We start from the raw sequence: 17,934 nt of genomic DNA, 5'->3' as shown, positions 1-17,934 counted from the left end.
TGCATGACTAAAAATTTCAATCATGGTTATAGGCTTATAAATAATACGATATTTAAAATAATAACATTGTGCTAGTGTTGAAATAGGTACTCTTTTACTAAATAATGGCTTTCATTAAGAAGCAAATCTAGTAAAACACGTATTAAAAAACCCTATTTAAAAATATTTTGAGACTTTGCTGGAGGGCTAATATTATCTGCTTGTGGGTCAAACACTAAAAAGGATGAATGATGTATGTTCTCGTGGGATTTGAGTTTATCCCTGTGACATCACCGTCTTGCAAAGCCTTCCCATGAAAAGTCAATAAGTTTAATTATTAAAGTGGAATGCTAATGGTCCACTAATACCATAAAAATAGATTATCCAGTTATGTGTGGCAGAGTTTTGATTGGGTTAAAAATGACTTCACCTCTACCATCAGCAGTATTTTGTCAGAGAAAAAAAAGCACTGTGCAAATTAAGTAAGTCACATTATGATGATTCTGATGTTTCATGTGGTTAAAAATGCAGAACTGTAAACTATGTATAATGAAGTACGATGAAAGGCAAAGAAGTTTAGTTAAATGTTCTTAAATAAAGACAATATTTGACCTATTACAGCCAGGACTTGGGATGTAGTACCCTTTTAATACAGAGAAAATGAATAATCATGTTCAGCCTGATTATTTTAAAAAGAAATGTCACCACAAATTAGACAAAAATGCAAAAATCATTTTCATTAGCTGCGCATTTAATGTATAACAACAGTACAAAGTGAATCTTTTGCTTGCAAAATAGGAGTGTTTTTTATGTACAGTATTTATACAGTAATATATAGTTTAAAAAAACATTACAGCTTAAACATCTGACAGTTTATTGCACAACACATTTATAAATTATCATCATCAAACCACACATGAAACTGATGAATTCTGTCATATTTCAACATTTAACAGGAAATGTACTTATTATTTATCGTAGTTCATTTTGTTCTTGTAGATAACATGATTCAAGGTCTTGTGGGGGATAAATGAACTCCATTGGTACGGAAATGTTAAGAAGATAGCAGTAATACTTCCAGAGACTTTATAAGAAGCCTCAAGCATAAAAAGGCATTTGTTTCCTCATTGTAAATTGGTGAAACAACCAATCAGAACTAAAACTGTGAAGTAGTTGTGATGTCGCAGATTTTTTTTTCTTTTTTTTTTCTTTTTTTTTTACAGTTATGCTGAAGTTTAGATAATTATTTTAAAGTTTAGATATGGCACTATAACTACAGGAGCAGGGGGGGACAACGAGCAATCAGGTAAAGTGTACACTGGAATGCAAAATAAAACTGGAATAAAACGTGAATTCTACGTTAAAGCACGAAAACAGTAAGGATATAAAGCGTCACTAGTGCTGTGAAGCAACAAACAGACTTTACAAGAACCCACTGCTGGACCAGTCACATATACCGTTAATCATATATCCACTCTGTTTAAGAAATATAAGAGCACCTGCTTTACACTGAGCTGAATCCCGATCCAGATCGCCTGTTTTGAAGGTGAAAAAATCAGACTTCAGCTTTTAACCTGCATTTAGTTTCCACATTATGCTCAAAGTGGATTCATTTGGTAAATCAAAAAAGCATCAAGGCCTTTATCTAATCTAGTTTGACCAGATTACTTGACAGGAGCTGCAGGTGTTCTTGGTATCTTGTACACCGAGTGCATTTCAAGTATCACGCTAAATGTAAACAATGACTGATGAGACTGGAAGGGTGGGTGCTGTTGGCCAGGTTAGGCTAATCTGATCCACTTTCAGGCTTATAGCATCATTAATCATGCTTTCTACTGCAGTTCAATTTGGTCCCCACTTATCTCTGAATGGCTGAATTACTGGTCTATTGATCATCACTGTAAAAAAAAATGTCCTATCTCAAATGGGATCTTTTCCGTACAATGGCATGTATTATTAATAGCTTCTACAGGAGCGTTTAATATGAATGAAACATGAGATATATTATATTTGGCACGAAGAGCCAGGGATTGGGTCTGAAAATATCTACACATATTTCAAATTGGAAAGTAATGATGTCTTGGTGTTGGATTATTAAACAGCCAGACCCTAAACCTATAAGCGACAAATCTGTTGTATACTTCTTTCAAAACCCAGTAGTTCAGACAATCATCATTAAATGAAAAAAAATATATGATGTTTTATGATGTCACATATGATGGAAATCCTCAAGCAGCAAAATAAAAAGTAATTTTGCTGAAATCCTAAGTGTTCTCTCTCTTAAGCCTTTAAAAACCCAGAAAAAAGACTTGGTGCAAGATGCACATCTCTGCTCCGAATGGCAACAAATGGCGATGTCACTCCAAGTTTGTGATATGTAGTGCGAATAAGTGTCCTTCATGTTTGACATATAAAAAGAACTTTGAGTCTTGTCCCATTAAATTGGCTCCTGTCTTTGAGCTCCTCCAGTGACTTTTCAAGTTGAGTCATTCTTTATTAAGTGGTGTTCTCTTCAGAGCCATGCCACACACACACTTAGTATAACCACCGACTACAAAGGCAAACCATTACCCAGCGGACAAGAATTGGCGGAAAATTCAGCAGCCGTGATGGCCTAAATCCTCCTTCTCTCTCCCTCTATAGTAGTGTTTTAGAAGTTGGATGTTTGCCTTTTGGAATTTCTTCTGAAAAATGACATTGGATTCAAAAGTCTTGCTTTGGGACGTTCTGCTGTTTGATGTGTGCTGTGGTTTGCGTATGTACATTTGTACCCGTGTATTTATCCACGTGTAACTGTCAGTTTGTATACAGTAGGTCCATTAAAACTGCAGTCTCTCTGTGCACAACAGTTTGTGTGTATGTGTGATTTAATATATCCGCACATGCATACCAGAAGTCGGTTGATTTCCACATCTGAGAGGCATATGTGTTTATAATTCCCCTGTTATGGTATATTTTGGTGTCTGTGTATCATGTGTGCATACAGAATGTGTTTATGTGTGTATATGGAAGTATTTAGGATCGTGTGTGTTTCTCAGCTCTCTGTGGACAAAGCTGAGATGATCTGCTCCACTTTATACGCCAGCTTCTGCTTTTGGGCCTGTTCATCCTGCTCCAGTGCCTCAATGATCTAAAACACACAGAGATATAGGCCATAAGGACACAAAGCATGTCACCGGTCAGCTGTAGTAAATTAGCACGCAGGCGTTATGTCATGGGGTCAGATTTTGTTTTAGATTTTATTTAATTTTTGTTTATGATTGTGTTGTTTCCGTCTTTATTCTGAATGCATTACTTATGTTTGACCGCGGACTCAACGCTAATAAGCTTCACTCAATCCTTGTTACCTTACTATGTATATATAGTTTGTCGCATAAATTAGTTTTGCACTTTTAGCTGACAACAGAAGCAATTTGAAGACGCACTTCGTGTTCCTGGAAATTGTTAGCGGCATTCTCAGTAATTCTTTTATTGGTTAATTGAAAATCACCCAGCATATTATCACAAAATGAATTCATTAAATTCGACACAGTCTGTTTTGTTTTTTGCCCGTTTGATTTCTGCAATCAGCCATGACCTTTACGAGGGCTCAAAATTAAAACCGTGTTTTGGTAAGTTGTTAGCAAACAGTTGCCTGTCCGCACACCCAGCATTCACAGAACAAGACTGGCGTGTATTAAGAGATGTATTTGTGTCCAGCTGACCAATTTAACTCCAGTAATTACTCTACTTTTGTCTCCATTTTTGAGGGAATTATCTGCCCCTTTAGCTGCTAAAATAAATGACAATAAAAGAAAGTATTGGCTAAAAGAAGTCAGATTCCTAAAATCAAACAATGGCAGGAGAGACGTTAAAGTGTCCCAAACTGCAGAAAATTGAAGAGTTGGCTTATAACTCTCTGGAAGTTCAATGCAATGGAATCAATACACTGCTATTTATAAATAAATAAATGATTAATTATGGCTGCTTTGACTTCCAAAATTGATAACTTCAATTGGTAATACTGCAAAAACATGTGGTGCACATTACTGGTTTAAAGTGTGTTGACTGGGCCTCACCTCTTGGCTGTATTTGCTGACATATGCGTAGATCTCATGGAGGGCACTGAGCACATTGAACTCACTGGAGTGAAGGCGAGCCTGTTCAGCCAGATAGGCATTCATATCCTGATCACTGATGGCAGGCAGGCGGTTGATGTCAGCATAGTACCTGAGAGGAGACGCACGCACACACACACACACGCACTGTCAGTGTGGAGGGCACAGTGATGCATACCATAGCTTTTCTTCTCACATGGAATCGGTCTGTTTTGAAAAGAATATGCTTCGACACGGGAACCTGTAAATCAGAGGTGTTGCAGCATAGAAAACAAGGAAAGCGTTACTCATGCGTTTAGTCATGTAGTAATGCAGACAATGTATTCAAAAATAAACGAACACGCTTTTTATTTCCATATGCAGATACACAAACTGAGCCTCAGCAAGAGCCTTAGGAAGATTATGTTCATCATTAAAGGTTTCAACAAAAACCCATCTGGACTCATAACTCTGAGCAATCGCATGTGTATATAAAGAATGCCCTGCCTTGCTGCATGCATCGAAGAAGTTTAATTTTACATGCAGTGCACAACTCATTTCATTGTTTCTACATATTTTTATTGCAACTACTGAATTAAAAAATGTCGGCGAATGATGAAGACCTGACCTTGATCTTTTACTAATATGATAATTAACAAATGAGTGAGATTATTATTATTACTTAAAGAACAATTATTTCATTTAAAGACGGATTTTTTGTCATGCTCGTAAAGGCACCATTGAAGATCTAGCTAGACTTTCTAATGGGTCCCTAGAGTTGCATTAACAAAGGTTGCAACACTATTGCTTTATATGGCCAAGGTGTAAAAGATATGGAACTGTGGTGTGATAAAACTTACAGTCATGAAAGGCGCTCTGTGTATGTGAGAGTAAATTAATAAATGTGGTGGTTCTGACAAAACATAGTATTGCTGATGAAACCAATGGCAACCAACGTTCTGGTGAGGAGCTGGATGTCTGTCAATGCTCCCAAGTTAGCGCCTGATCAATACAGGATAGTGATAAAGATATTGATGATTTAAAAATCCAATATTCCAATACATCACAGTTTTAGAGTGGCCGACAAGTGGACAAAGAATGCAATGTCAACATTCTTAACATGGTTGAAGGGTGTTTCTTCCATATCTTATTTACTTTTTAAAATTCACACTGATAAATTCCAGTTTATAATATGCAGCATTTTACCTGAAAACATTTAGGCCTAAAAGCTGCCTATAAATATACTTATCTACCGTATACAAAACATAATTTTAACATAATTATAAAAAAGCCTGCACATACACACCTTTCTACCCAGCTTTTGTAATGTGGTATGTCCTTGGCGTAGAGTAGTTTGGTGGAGGGAGAGTCTTTTCCCAGACGATGTTCGGATGTTGAGCAAGAGTCCATGAAGGTTTGGGCCACCACAGACAAACAGGCGTCTGTGATGCTACTTTTATGGATGTCAAACACAAACTGGGGATTCTTGATCACATTTACCCAGAAGCGGAGGGGAAGGCTGGGGGGGGGGAGAATCAAATGAGCACTTTTCAGAGAAAACTGATAACACTGCTGGCTTCATTAATCTGTTAAAGTGACTGCATTTTGTCATCCAGAAGTATGTCACTTTTACGTTCCTAATGGCTTCATTCAGACATACCAATGGTAGCCACACAGAATGGAGAAAAAGCAAGTGCTTCTTAAAGCTCCGTGTGCTTATCCATTAATGTGACTGCATGCATTCAGACTGGTCTTCTGTTAAAAGTGATTAAGAGTAAATATTACTAGCTCCCACCTAGAAAGCCTGTCATCACAGCTTTTACTGAAAAGTGACCTGGGTACTAATTTAGCGTTGCAGCCGCCCCATTCAGATGCTGTCAAATTAATGGAGGAAAGTGAATGAGAGCGGCTATTGAGAATAGCGGCTATACAGAAACGTAAAAAAATATATATTTTAGGCTGTGCAAGGCTATTTTGCAAAAGGAAATCATGAAATGTCCTTTTAATCATCCTTTTAGTGACTTTTTCTTTTCAAAACATGGAGATTAGAAGACTACTGAAAGATAATTTGGAATTACAGATTGTTCCCAGAAATAGGAGTTGCTTCCTTGAGAGCCATTGACCCATACAAGATAAAACCAGATGACCTACAAAATTTAACAACTCTATACTTTACTATACAATCAAAACAATACTATACAATTCTAAAAAACAAAACAGAAAAAAAATATTTGATAAGATAATCTTAACAGTTGTGTAAGACTGTGGCTAGAACATGAAAATATATTACGATTGTTACAGAAAGCTATTTCTGTAACAAGCTAAAAGTGCTGCTGAAAAGTTTCTTTTCTTAGGCTGTAAGTAGACAACAGCACTATGAGAAATCAAAAATCTTTCTCACCAGTTGCTCTTCCATGTGTGGCGGACGTCCATGTCATGGATGCCATGTCTGTCAGCCTGCTCATCCAGGAAGTCAAACATGTATTTAATTGCGAGAGGCAGAGCAGTGCCTCGACACACAGTGCTGAACAGGGTCTCAAATAAATCGTCCACAAACTTCTGCAGCGTTCCCTGAAAAGTAACAGAATGGAGATTTGCTCTGTTTTTTGTGAATATTTTGTTTGTTGTTTTTACAAATGATGACGTTTCCTACCACAGACATCTACATTAAGTTAATTAGTTAATTTCTCTAGGAATGGATGTGTCACTTTTCCTGTGGTGCAAAGGACTTTGAGTGGTCATGAAAACTTCAAAATCACCAAATAAAGGCCTCCGAGTACAAATGTTTTCTCCATGTTTGTTTTTTTCTATTCACCGTTACCACAGTTTGCAGCATGTGTTATGTGGTACCTTTGTTGCTAGTAGCCGTGTCAGGTAAATCTCAGACACCATCTTGCTGCCTCGCTCGCCCTCTTTCTGGTCCCCGTGGTCATGGTTCTTGACTAAGTGCCAAACTTTGACACCACTCTCCAGGTCGGGGGTCAGCATAGGCACACGGGAGTGGGGGCTGTCAGGGCTGGTGGGGGTGGAACGGAACGATACATCCACACCTAGATGGTTAAAGAATAGATGATAAAGAAAAATGCACAATTCCTAAAATATTTCAGTTTGTAAATGTACATTATATATCTGATAATCACTCTATTAGACTGGAGCACAAACAAAGAGAACGTCACATTGATTTCTCAGGTCTAAATAAGTGGTTGACAGTCTTCGTTGTAATCTGGAAGTGAGCAGGTGGGCTGTGTGTGTTTTGACTGTATAATCAGGTGCTGTCATTATTTCATCGGTCATCATAGTAATGATGCAGACATACACTCATTCATTAAAGAGATGGTTTCTATGGTTCTCGCTTTCTGCCACTAAGTGTTTTGTGTTTTCAGCTTTTCGACTTACAGCGTGGCATCGCTTGAAGTTCTTGTGTATTTAAAAGGAATATATTAAACCCAACGACAAACATTTATGTAAAGTGCATGATTTTATTGACGTTAAGATCAGGTCAGCTTGTGTTATACCTACTGTATAGAAACGTGAAGTGAAAAGACAGTTCCATGTCAGCTTATATATAAAACCTAATAAACAACATACTTGATTTGCTTTTGTAAATGCAGAATATTTCTTGAATATTTTTTCTAGACTATCATGCTTCCTTTATTTAACATGCCTTCTAACAGTGTCAACTAATGTGCTTTACAGCAGATTGATAAGTGACAGAAACAGATGGTGCATCACTACTGTGAGGTGGATGAATATTAAGTATTTGAATTTCCTAAGCAGTACTAACCATATCTGCTGATACTGCGTGGGAAGCTGGCTGAAGAAGGAATGTTGAAAGAGGACATCTGTTTGGGCACCAAGGCCACCACACAGCGATCAGATACCTGAAAAACAAAGGTAGAGCCTTGTGAATTTTTTGCTAGCAGCTGTTGGTCAAAAGTAATCATGGCAGGAATTCCAAATATTTTTTGAGCTTCAAACCAAGAGCCAAGGATTTTCAGAATTATGACGGAAAGGTTTTGAATGTCCTCTGTGGGCTTTGTAAATTTATAAAAGACAGGCTTTTAGTTCAACTGCAGTCTCCTGTAAAAATCCACTATCATCAGATAGATGAAAATAAAAGGCAGCACAGCATCTACTGGAACAGCTTTATATTACTGTACCAAATATAAATTGCAGGAGAACTCAACACACTGCAGATGCTACAAACACCCAAATAAAGAAATACTCTGCAAGTAGCCCAAACAATGACCAAACTCAAAAATTGATGGATTCAGCAAAGACATGCATTGTGTTGTAAACCAAAGTAATTCCAACCATGATGTTTCTGCAGCCCCAGGAAACACTTTTACCGTTGCTACACTGTGCCTTTCTATATCATATATTTGGAGGTGTAGTATTTGCAGCCCTTTCTGTATTTGTAGTTGAGTTCAGGTCCTTTCTTATTTAAGTAGGTGATGATCATAACTAAATGCATGAAAGGTTTTTTCTAAACTCTCACATCAATACTTAACTCAACATTGCCCTCCAGTGATGCTCATGGTAACTTAGCTTAATCTTTTGCAGCATGTAAGTAAAGTGAAATATTTATGTAATAGACTGCTAAATGTTTTCACATAACAATACAGGCACTTTTTTCTAGTGTCGGTCCTAGATCCTGTCTGTGGAACAGCACTGGGGAAATGCTGAATATTGTAGCTCTGCTCTATGAGCTATGATGAAGACCGGTTATCCGCAGTATGAGAGAAATTCCACATTCAGACTTAGCTTTGCACTATTCTGCAAAAGCTGCATTATAGCGAATACCAAATTCAGCTTAGCGACAAAACATGCATTTCCTAGCTAGTCGAAAGATTAAAAATGAAAGAGCTAAATTGTTTATCTCCTCTAGAGATAAGACAGAATGCATTCTCTCCTCTCAAAACATACTTTTAGTGCAGAAAATGTGGCTTTTCTTTGTCTTTACTGGTCTCTGTGTTTTTAGAAAAGTATGTTTTCTCTGTGCATGGTACAGTTGGCCCAAAGCTGACAGTGTAGATGAACATTTGACTGACAAAGGAACAGGATGACTCATCTGAGGTTAGTGACCTGTGTAGTCGCATTTATGAGCTGGGAAGGAAAAAAAAGTGTTGTAAAGAGATGGGCACACAAGTGCATGTTTGGTTGACTAAGTGTGTTTGTGACCACGAGGTTGGAAAAAAATGTAGGCAGTGATGAGGTGAGTGAGATGAATGTAAATGAGTAATACTTTGCCCTTCATCAACAATATCTAGTGAGCAACTGAGTAATCCGTCTGAAAAATTCCAGGTATAAAATTGCAATCGTTTTTTACAAGCTTTGAGGTAATTAGAGCTGAAGTAAAGCGTCAGTCGACAGACGTTAATTTTAAAAATGTTTGAGTCACTAAAATGTCAAACATTTCCGCCGTCTTTTTTCACATGTGAGGGGTTTTTTTTGCTTTTGCTTTTATTGCACTTAGTATTGGTTCAGGCTGGATATAAAGTCAATCTCCAAACCCAATATCCCAGCAAATAAGCTGATAACAGTTGATCTCAGTGACAGCCGACACCAGCTGATTGCTCGAATGATACCCGGCTACTCATCCATTATTTTATAAGGTAGGATTTTTTTTGTTGCTATCCTTCTGTAAGCTGCTTTACAACCCACCCCCACCCCACATCCTTCTATTCATGCAGCATTTGCCAAAATCATTGTAATATATGTTGACATGATATGCATTGATGCTTTTTTATGTTTTCTTACTGCTTCTCTCCCTGTCCCAGGCTTGTATGCTTTGGGGAACACTAGGACATACACATGCCTCACTCTGTATTATAAACCAAGCTGCCTCCCACTTTGGTGGTCTGCTTAAGCTGCAAAAATTCCCATCTATCTCTGTGCTAAATTGCTGACCCTCTTCCCCTTTACCAATCCATATATTTACACATCACTTAACTTTGGAGAGTGGAGTCTGAACGCCAAAGTCTAACTATATTCTGCTGTTGTAATAAGTCATTCATTTCAGATGTGGGTTATCTGATTGGAATCCGTTTTATATACTCTACAGTTGGTCGGAGAAACAAGCAAGTTTTAGCATATCACCTTGATTATAAGACACTGTAATGGGCGCAAATAACTGAATTATTCATAAACTCAAAAATCAGTTTTTACTTGTAGTCGTGGTATGATTGTTATTAACAGACCTGGTAGTGCATGAGGGTGTTGAGTCTCTTCCAGTCGCTCTCTATCTTTGTTGTGATGTCCTCATCCTGCAGAACCACACGAGCTGTTCTGCCCTGCCGCCACTCTGTAGGAAAATACAATCAATAATAAATGTGTGACATATGGCACTTTGAGGAATGTTGGTATCCCAAGTTTTTGACAGTTACATATTGTCAAATGTCGATCATTTGTCTGCCCCTTGGCGCTGCAGTTGAGGTCATGTTATCCTTTCGCACTATATTTTATTCTTTGAAACTCTGCAAGTTGTCAAGTGTAGCAACCAAAGTGTCACCAAGACAGCTTCCTGTGCATTTCTACTTGACAATTAAAGTGATTGTGATTCTGTGAACAAAATAAAAATGACAGTCTCTTCACAGAGCTTTAAGCTGCCCAAAGCAACAAAGAGAAACTGATCCTCTCCAAATCCCTAGCCTGGAAAAGCCCCTTAGGGTATAACACTACAAGCCCAAAGCACGATCAGCCACTACCTACAAGTTATCTTATTTACTGCCTTTGAAGGTGCATGTCAGTTGGATTTGTGCCGAGTCATTCGGTATTGGATGACATGTTGTGGGCGTAAGCCTAGGTGTAGGTGCACTGTCAGAACGGTTTAACGTCAGTGTTAGAGTGTTGTTCTGATTAGGGCTGTAAACAGGTAAGGGGGGGTGGGGGGGGAGTCTTGACGAAACTGATGTGGAGCCCTTTCTAGATGTCATATTTGGTATTTGGTATATTGTCATTTGGCACGCTCGATTTCTGCTCTGTTTTCCCCAGCTGTCATTATTCCACATGTGATGTGCCACAGAAATAGTGCAATCTTAGTTTTGCCCCAAAATATATAACACAATTACTGTACTGAAATTATTCCTTCACAATGGGATTGCACTCTGTGCAGCCTCACCTAGATCCATGTCTGTAGCCCGTGGCCGCTGTGAGTACGGCATGTTCTTGTACACTGCATCCAGGATCTTCTCCTTTACCTGGGTAATGGTGTCACAGTTGAGCACCTTGACAGGGATTTCTGGGCTGTTCTCATTGTCGGGGTTCACACAGCTCAGCGTCTGGAGATCCAGGATAGAGAGAAGGGGGAAGAAAAGGAAGGAGGCAGAGAGAAATGTGTTGATTGATACGGAAGTCCTTTCATTACCTGCTCTTCACCAAACTGTCCTGGTGGAGAGCATCTTGGCCAGAAATGTAATTTCACACCTCCAGGATGTGCTTGTGCAGCTCTGGCAGGGGCATTAAACAAGTGATGAGACACAGACTCTCAGAATCTCCGACATGGCGATCAGAGAGGTGTCATCCTGTCGCTGGCTGGCTCTGCCATGCAGCTAAAGCCTGAGGGGGAACCTATTCTGATGGGGCGCTGGAGGAACCCAGCTGGCTTCATTTCAAAAGAAATGTAAAAGAAAGAGACATGTTGCATTATCCAGGTAGTCTTACCTCGTGAATGTACTGGTTTAGCACATGACGGTTAAGCTTATATAGACTCAGTCTAATATTTGTAATTGTAAAGGTAGCTAATATAATACTTTTTTTTCACTAATTTGGGTGAACGATGTCCAGTGGAAACAGTATTTGATTAAAAAGGATATTTGTTGTATGGGGTTTTGAGGCAAGTGTGTGAACCGCTTTAAAAATGGAATTTCGAAAATGTTTTGTCGAATTTTAAGCTTAACGAAATGGGCATCTGGCTATGCAAGAATGTTTATTTCATTTTATCAAAGGTATGCAAACATTCAAAGCAATCATCAAATTATAACCACAGCCTTGGCATATTCAACATTTCTGGGGATCTGTCAAGGCACTTTGCCAAGAGATGTGCAAAAATTAAAGCAGACAAAAGGTAGAGAGTTTTTTGTTTCTCTCTCTCTATCCATGTCTTTGTGACTCACCAGCGTCTTGTATTCAATCTGCTGGCGGATGAGTTTGTCTTCACTCAGGGAATAGCGTGCCTCTCCTGTGATGGAGTCTATGGGTCCTTTCTCCATTTGCTGTTTGATGGCACAGAACAGCATGAAGAGAGGCTCGCCAGCACACTCCTTTGTTTTGGAAAAGAACCCAGGGATTAGGTTGAAAGGTGGGAGAAAGGAAAAGAAGACATAAAAAAAAGTAGTGAAGGGAAGGATGGAAATCAGTATTCATCAGCAGAGGTGATGAGACTGAGTAACTGGAGCATGACACATCAAACATAATAAAATTGAGCTTTTATACAAAGCTGGAGACATGTTTGACCTCGCAGGTAACCATTATCCTTCCAGGGTGTTGTTAGAACACATCGATATTAGGCATTTAAAATCACAGCCGCAACACAAACATGCACAGCAGTCTATTTCAGAATCAATGCAAGTAACTTTAAGCGAAACCATAGTAGCTCTCACCATCTTAGCAGTGAGATGTGAGAAGGATTTCGTTTTACCTTGAGAAATTTGTGGAGCAAGAAAGCAAACCAGTTTGTCAGCATCTTCTCTGCCACTGACTCTGTTCTGTAAGACAAAGAGAGAGTGTACTCATTTATTAGCAAAGGCACCCCTCTGAGAGCTAGAGTGGTCTGATTATTCTTTATAATTTAAGACGTAGACGAGCCTGGCATTGTTGAAACCAAAGAAAAATTTAACAAGGAGAGTTCTGATGATATAGCCGCTTGATCTCGAAGGACTCCAGCAGACTTTGGGTTAAGTGCTGCTAGTGCCCAGCATTTTTGGGTCATGACATAATTGCTTAGAGACAGGTTTGAAGGCCACTTTGAGTCACTCTGTTTCTTCCTTGCAGTGTCTGCACTTAGCTACTTTATATGAGTCCACATAGGTAAAAAATTTATGATTTACTGTCATATATTCTAACTAAATATGTAAAAAAAAATATTTCTGTGGCAATTTTTAAATCCGATCCAAGGCCTACAGCATTTTAGCTACAAATTCCGTGTCCTAAACCTGTCGCACTTTTCTTTTGTTCTTACCCAGATTTCAATCTTAACCTGCACTGAATCAACTGTTGACGGCGTCCCATTAAACTTTAGAGTGCTTCCGCAAGAGCTGCATGTTTGGGCTAACAAGTTCTTGTTGTACTAGCTCCCATGTGAACTCATCCTTATATTTAATGAGTGTGCGTCAGATTGTGAGAGCAACCCCCCCACCCCCCACCCCTTTTTTTAAGACCTCATGAAACATTCAGTAGGCCGGTCTCAGCACTGGGAAAACAATCGGCAGATAACCAGAGGTGGAGGAAAAAGGGAGAGAGGCGAGAGAAGGGAGGAAGAGGAGAGGTGATGGGGAAAGAAATGTGAGCTACAGCTGAATGTTTCATGAGTGGCACACAGAAGATAAGTCAGACTGACAACAACTCTGCTGCCGCTGCACTCACTCTTCCCCATTAGGTTCTCCTCCTCTGCCAGTCCCTCCCACTCTCTATCACTTTTAACACTCCTGTCTTTCACCTGTCTGCTCAGGCATCCTGTTTCTCAGACTCATAGCGGATGTTTCACACTGCTGCACAAAACAAAGCTGTACAAAGGTGGGCTTCCCGTTACTGGCCTAGTTATTCAACCATCAGAAGTGCAGCAACTGGGCCGGAAAGAACAATGCACAAAGGAATTATCTATGCCAAAAGATAAGCAGCATTGATCAGAATTGGTCAGGTTTGTGACCGAAAAAATCTCTAGTTTTAATCCTCTCACCACAGAGAAAAAAGGGAGTCCAGTGTTGCGAAACTGAATGATGTACCCGACATGACCTCCCAACCGAAATTTAATGGGCTTTTCAAATTTCTGACTTTCTTGCATGTCTAGCTTTTAGGGACTTTCTTTAAACATTTTGGAGAACAACTGATTTCTTCTTTTCTGCAAGCACAGCTGAGATCTGATTAGAGATCTAAATTCTGCTTTGTCCACAAAAGCCACAGGACTGTGGCTCAGTAGGACCACTCTCTCTGATATCAATTTAAATAAATGAATTCATGTTCTGTTCTGTCCTGCAGTTTTACCTTAAATTTATGCGTCTTACATTTTACCAAAGAACTGGAAATGAAAGTTTTCAGCTGACAAAAAATAACTCGGTATGTTACACAGCTTTTTGTTAATTGGGTTTTAGCACTGTGAATGATTCTGCTTACCTGCGGAGGAGTAGTTTGGGGTGGTTCTTGCTCTCCAGATTGCGTTCTATAAGATCTGAGAGCAGATGTTTCAGGATGTCTGTGGCGTACTCCAGCCGTCCCTGCAGAGCGGTCATGATGAGCGAGGCAACGTAGCCGCGGTCACGCATGGAGAAGGAGCGCTGCAGCTCCAGTGTGCGTATGAATGTCAGCAGGAAAACCTTATTATTCACCAGCTGAGCAAATTGCTTCAAGGCTTTCTCCACATTCGCCTGTCCGCTCCCTGGCACCTGCACGCATCATGCATTTTTGCACACACAGAAAGGTGAGTGCGCTCATTAGATGGTACACACTCATGGATGAGTTATAACAGAAATACAGACCAGAGTAGAAATTCTCCCCTTCAAAGGGTCGGTACAAACCAGAATTACTGGTGTTGCTAAAGCCTTTGCCTAGAAGTGAGTGAAGGTTATGCAAATGCGTAGAGAACTGCCCCACCCTTAAAAGTGTAGATTTAAAGGAATATATAAAAAATAATAAAAACCTTTTTTGCACTAAATAAAGAACCTTTGTTATGTGTCAAGTGCAATCAGAGGATTTCTAAAGAGTTAATTGGTTCTTAAGAAGTGCTATAATTTGTACCCTAATAATATCTTGATTAAACTATCTTTAATTGGTAACATCAGCCTTGACCTTTACATTCCAAGCTTCTTCTTCTTCTTTTTTTTTTTTACACAAAAAAATTAAAAGCCAAATACTTTTTTTTCTCCAGATTTTCTTAAAAACTGAATAGAGAATGCCTCAAAAATTAAATAATTTGCCTATCCTTTGAGACAATAATGAAAACACTTCTTTCAAATACATTTTAAGAAACAGAAATGACTTCAAACCCAGTAGAAGGCTCAGAGATTAATGGAAGCAAAAAATTCCCAGTATGAGCTGCAGTCAAAAACTCAAATTAAAAACATTAATAAAATTTGGCTATAAGGACACTTCTTGTGAAGGTCTGCACCATTGACAGCTTTGCAGCTGTTTTACAGTAGATTTCCTCCTTGAAGTCCCTTTCTGTCCACTTATGTGCAGGGACCTCGAACTCGAAAGCAAAAATCTACTTCTCTGCAAAACTGACTCAACCTTTATGTCAAGGATAATTACTGGTGGTGAGTTTGGTCTCCACAGTGCCCAAGCTAGAAGAAGGCGCCCCAGGTTAGGAGTGGCACCAGTCAATTGTAAAGCCACAGTCTCCACTCAAACTGCTTCCCATTCTCTTCCCGAAAATGGAAATCAAGTTGCATGGTTGGTGTTTTGACACAGTGGAGCAGATTCAGCAGGCATTACAAATGTGCAAGTTCAAGTGGTCTGAACAGCCCTACCGGTCAGGGATGTGAAAATAGCAGGAGCACTGGAAGTGACCTTGAAATAGAGTGCAGTCAAATTTTAATCAGGTATATTCTTTTGCTTTTTATGGGCAGCGGCCCAAAACTTTTTGACCTCAAACTGATGTGAATATTCTCACAGACAGTTTGACAGCTTTGGCCAAAAAGCCAGTAGCAATTATTTTTGGAGTATACTGAAGCTTTAAGGTCAAAACGTCAGAAAAATGGTTGACACTGCATTCAAGTGTTGCAGCCTCTTCTTCAAAGGTTCCTCACCTCCAGTTCTCTGAGGACAGGATGATCATCTATACCGGGGAAGAGAACTCTCATGGCATAAGTGCGATAATCCAAGTAGGGAATGCCGGCTCTGTCCAGATCACTGGTTAATTCATTGATGTCAGTCTGTAGTTCTGCAAAGGCTGCACATGACACATGTATAAAATGTTTTGCCCAACATTTTAGTAGTGTAAGACAGTAATTCCAAATAAAAAACTTTTACATTTGCATCTTTGAAATTTGATATCTATAGCTTGAATATTAACTATAATTTTGCTCATCTTTTAATTAAGCCACCTTATATAGTGCTGTGAAAAAGCATATGCCTAGTTTTTTGGGGTTTTCAGGTTTCAGTTTTCAGTTTTATTTGTCATATGCAAGTTAGCACAGGGTCAACATTGCAATGAAATGTGTTTGACTAGCAGCAGTCACTCAGCAGCATGGTACAGTAGAAGAAAATATAATAAAATATAATAAAATAAAAAAATAAATAGAAAAATAGTAAAGAGCAAAATATTAGAGAGACGTGGTAAAAGAGAAAAGATGACTAAATATATATGTATCTATAAATATAAATATATGTACACTAGTGATTAAATAAGAAAATCTTGAAAAGAAATATGACGGGGGGCAGATGGGATATTGTTTTATATGCATATTTGTCGTATTTACATGTTTCAGATCAGACAAGCTTTATTGTTAGCCTAAGATGATCCGAGTTAATACAAAATGCAGTTTTCAAATGAGTCATTTTTAAGGGCAAAAAGTTATCCACAGAATATTTTCCTAAAAGTTTTGGAGATCATCCGGATGTTTTCTGGCAGATATGTCTTTGTTCTTTTTGGTTGTCAGTGGTTTTCAACTTGGAGGTCTCCTATGAATGCCATTTTTGCTCAGTCTCTTTCTTATTTTTGAATCATTAATCAATGACCTCAACTGAGGCAAGAGAGGCCTGCAGGTCTTTACATGCTGTCTGGGTTCTTTTGTGACCTCTTGGACAAGTCATCAATGCGCTCTTCCATGTTCTCACTCTGGTTCAGTTGAGCCCCAAAGCCTTAGAAATGCTTTTGTAACCCTTTTTAGACTGATGTCAGTGACTCTGTTTCTCATTTTTCTTTCGATTGTGGCATGATGTGTTTCTTTTTGTGATCTTTTAGCACATTCAATTTGTCAGAAAGAGTCCTGTCAAGGCTGAGTGTAGCTAGTAAAATTGAAGTCAGCTTTTCACAAAATGTGGTTAATCACAGCTAATTCACGATTTAACAAAGAGGGAGGATTACGTTTTTCACATCTCAGGTTATCTGAGCTCTCATGTGATCTGAAACATGTGTGACAAATATGCAATAAAATAAGAAATCAGGAAGCGGGCAAATGCTTTTTCACAGCACTGTAAATCATTTTGTACACATAATTCTGACATAAGCTTTTAAAAGAATATAATGCAATTATACATTTCATGTTAATTTGGGAATATGATTGAGCGGATTTAAGATATTTTTATCTTTTAGTTCGTACTGACCCTCTTTGCACTCCAGAGCCACTCTGGATTCCAGATTGTCCATCTGCATCTGCAGGCGCTTCAAAGTGAGGTCATTCTCATGTGACTTCCGCCTGTAGGCCAGCAGAACTATTACAACGATGATGAGGAGCAGCCCTCCTCCAGCTGTGATACTGAGGATAGCAGGAAGGGTGAGCAGGCTGTCGGATCGGATGTGAACCTCTCCTGGAGAGATGTGGAGTCCGCCGACTTGAACCTGAATAATTGCACGATAAAATTGAAAGATTTAAAGATTTTCAATAAAATCTTTAAAACATGTTCAAAAAAAGGCAAAGCCAAAAAATAAATAAATAAAATGATCACATCAAATGTTAAAGATTTGCCTGTATAGTTGCCTTTGAATAAACTAATATCCAGGCAC

General features: G+C 38.8%; 1 protein-coding gene across 1 annotated transcript in view; it reads right to left on the bottom strand.

Moving 5' to 3' along the window:
- Positions 1 to 709: 709 nt before the first annotated feature.
- LOC146670402 (plexin-A2-like) overlaps positions 710 to 17,934 on the bottom strand; it is an 86,472-nt gene continuing 69,247 nt past the window's right edge. Inside the window, exons 20-32 of the mRNA XM_085407294.1 lie at positions 17,535 to 17,769; positions 16,016 to 16,158; positions 14,385 to 14,653; positions 12,694 to 12,760; positions 12,170 to 12,316; positions 11,176 to 11,335; positions 10,256 to 10,359; positions 7,840 to 7,936; positions 6,906 to 7,105; positions 6,457 to 6,626; positions 5,362 to 5,574; positions 4,038 to 4,188; positions 710 to 3,109 (exon numbers count right to left, since the gene is read on the bottom strand). Coding sequence (XP_085263420.1) covers positions 3,014 to 3,109; positions 4,038 to 4,188; positions 5,362 to 5,574; positions 6,457 to 6,626; positions 6,906 to 7,105; positions 7,840 to 7,936; positions 10,256 to 10,359; positions 11,176 to 11,335; positions 12,170 to 12,316; positions 12,694 to 12,760; positions 14,385 to 14,653; positions 16,016 to 16,158; positions 17,535 to 17,769 — 2,052 coding nt within the window. The 3' untranslated portion in view covers positions 710 to 3,013. The remainder of the gene's footprint in view (positions 3,110 to 4,037; positions 4,189 to 5,361; positions 5,575 to 6,456; positions 6,627 to 6,905; positions 7,106 to 7,839; positions 7,937 to 10,255; positions 10,360 to 11,175; positions 11,336 to 12,169; positions 12,317 to 12,693; positions 12,761 to 14,384; positions 14,654 to 16,015; positions 16,159 to 17,534; positions 17,770 to 17,934) is intronic.

Source organism: Rhamphochromis longiceps, linkage group LG5 (genome assembly GCF_057381845.1).
Source record: "Rhamphochromis longiceps isolate RC_006_pf linkage group LG5, R_longiceps_female_GT1.1, whole genome shotgun sequence".
Lineage (NCBI taxonomy): Eukaryota > Metazoa > Chordata > Actinopteri > Cichliformes > Cichlidae > Rhamphochromis > Rhamphochromis longiceps.
Note: the sequence above shows the minus strand (reverse complement) of the source record. Positions and strands in the feature narration are given on the sequence as shown.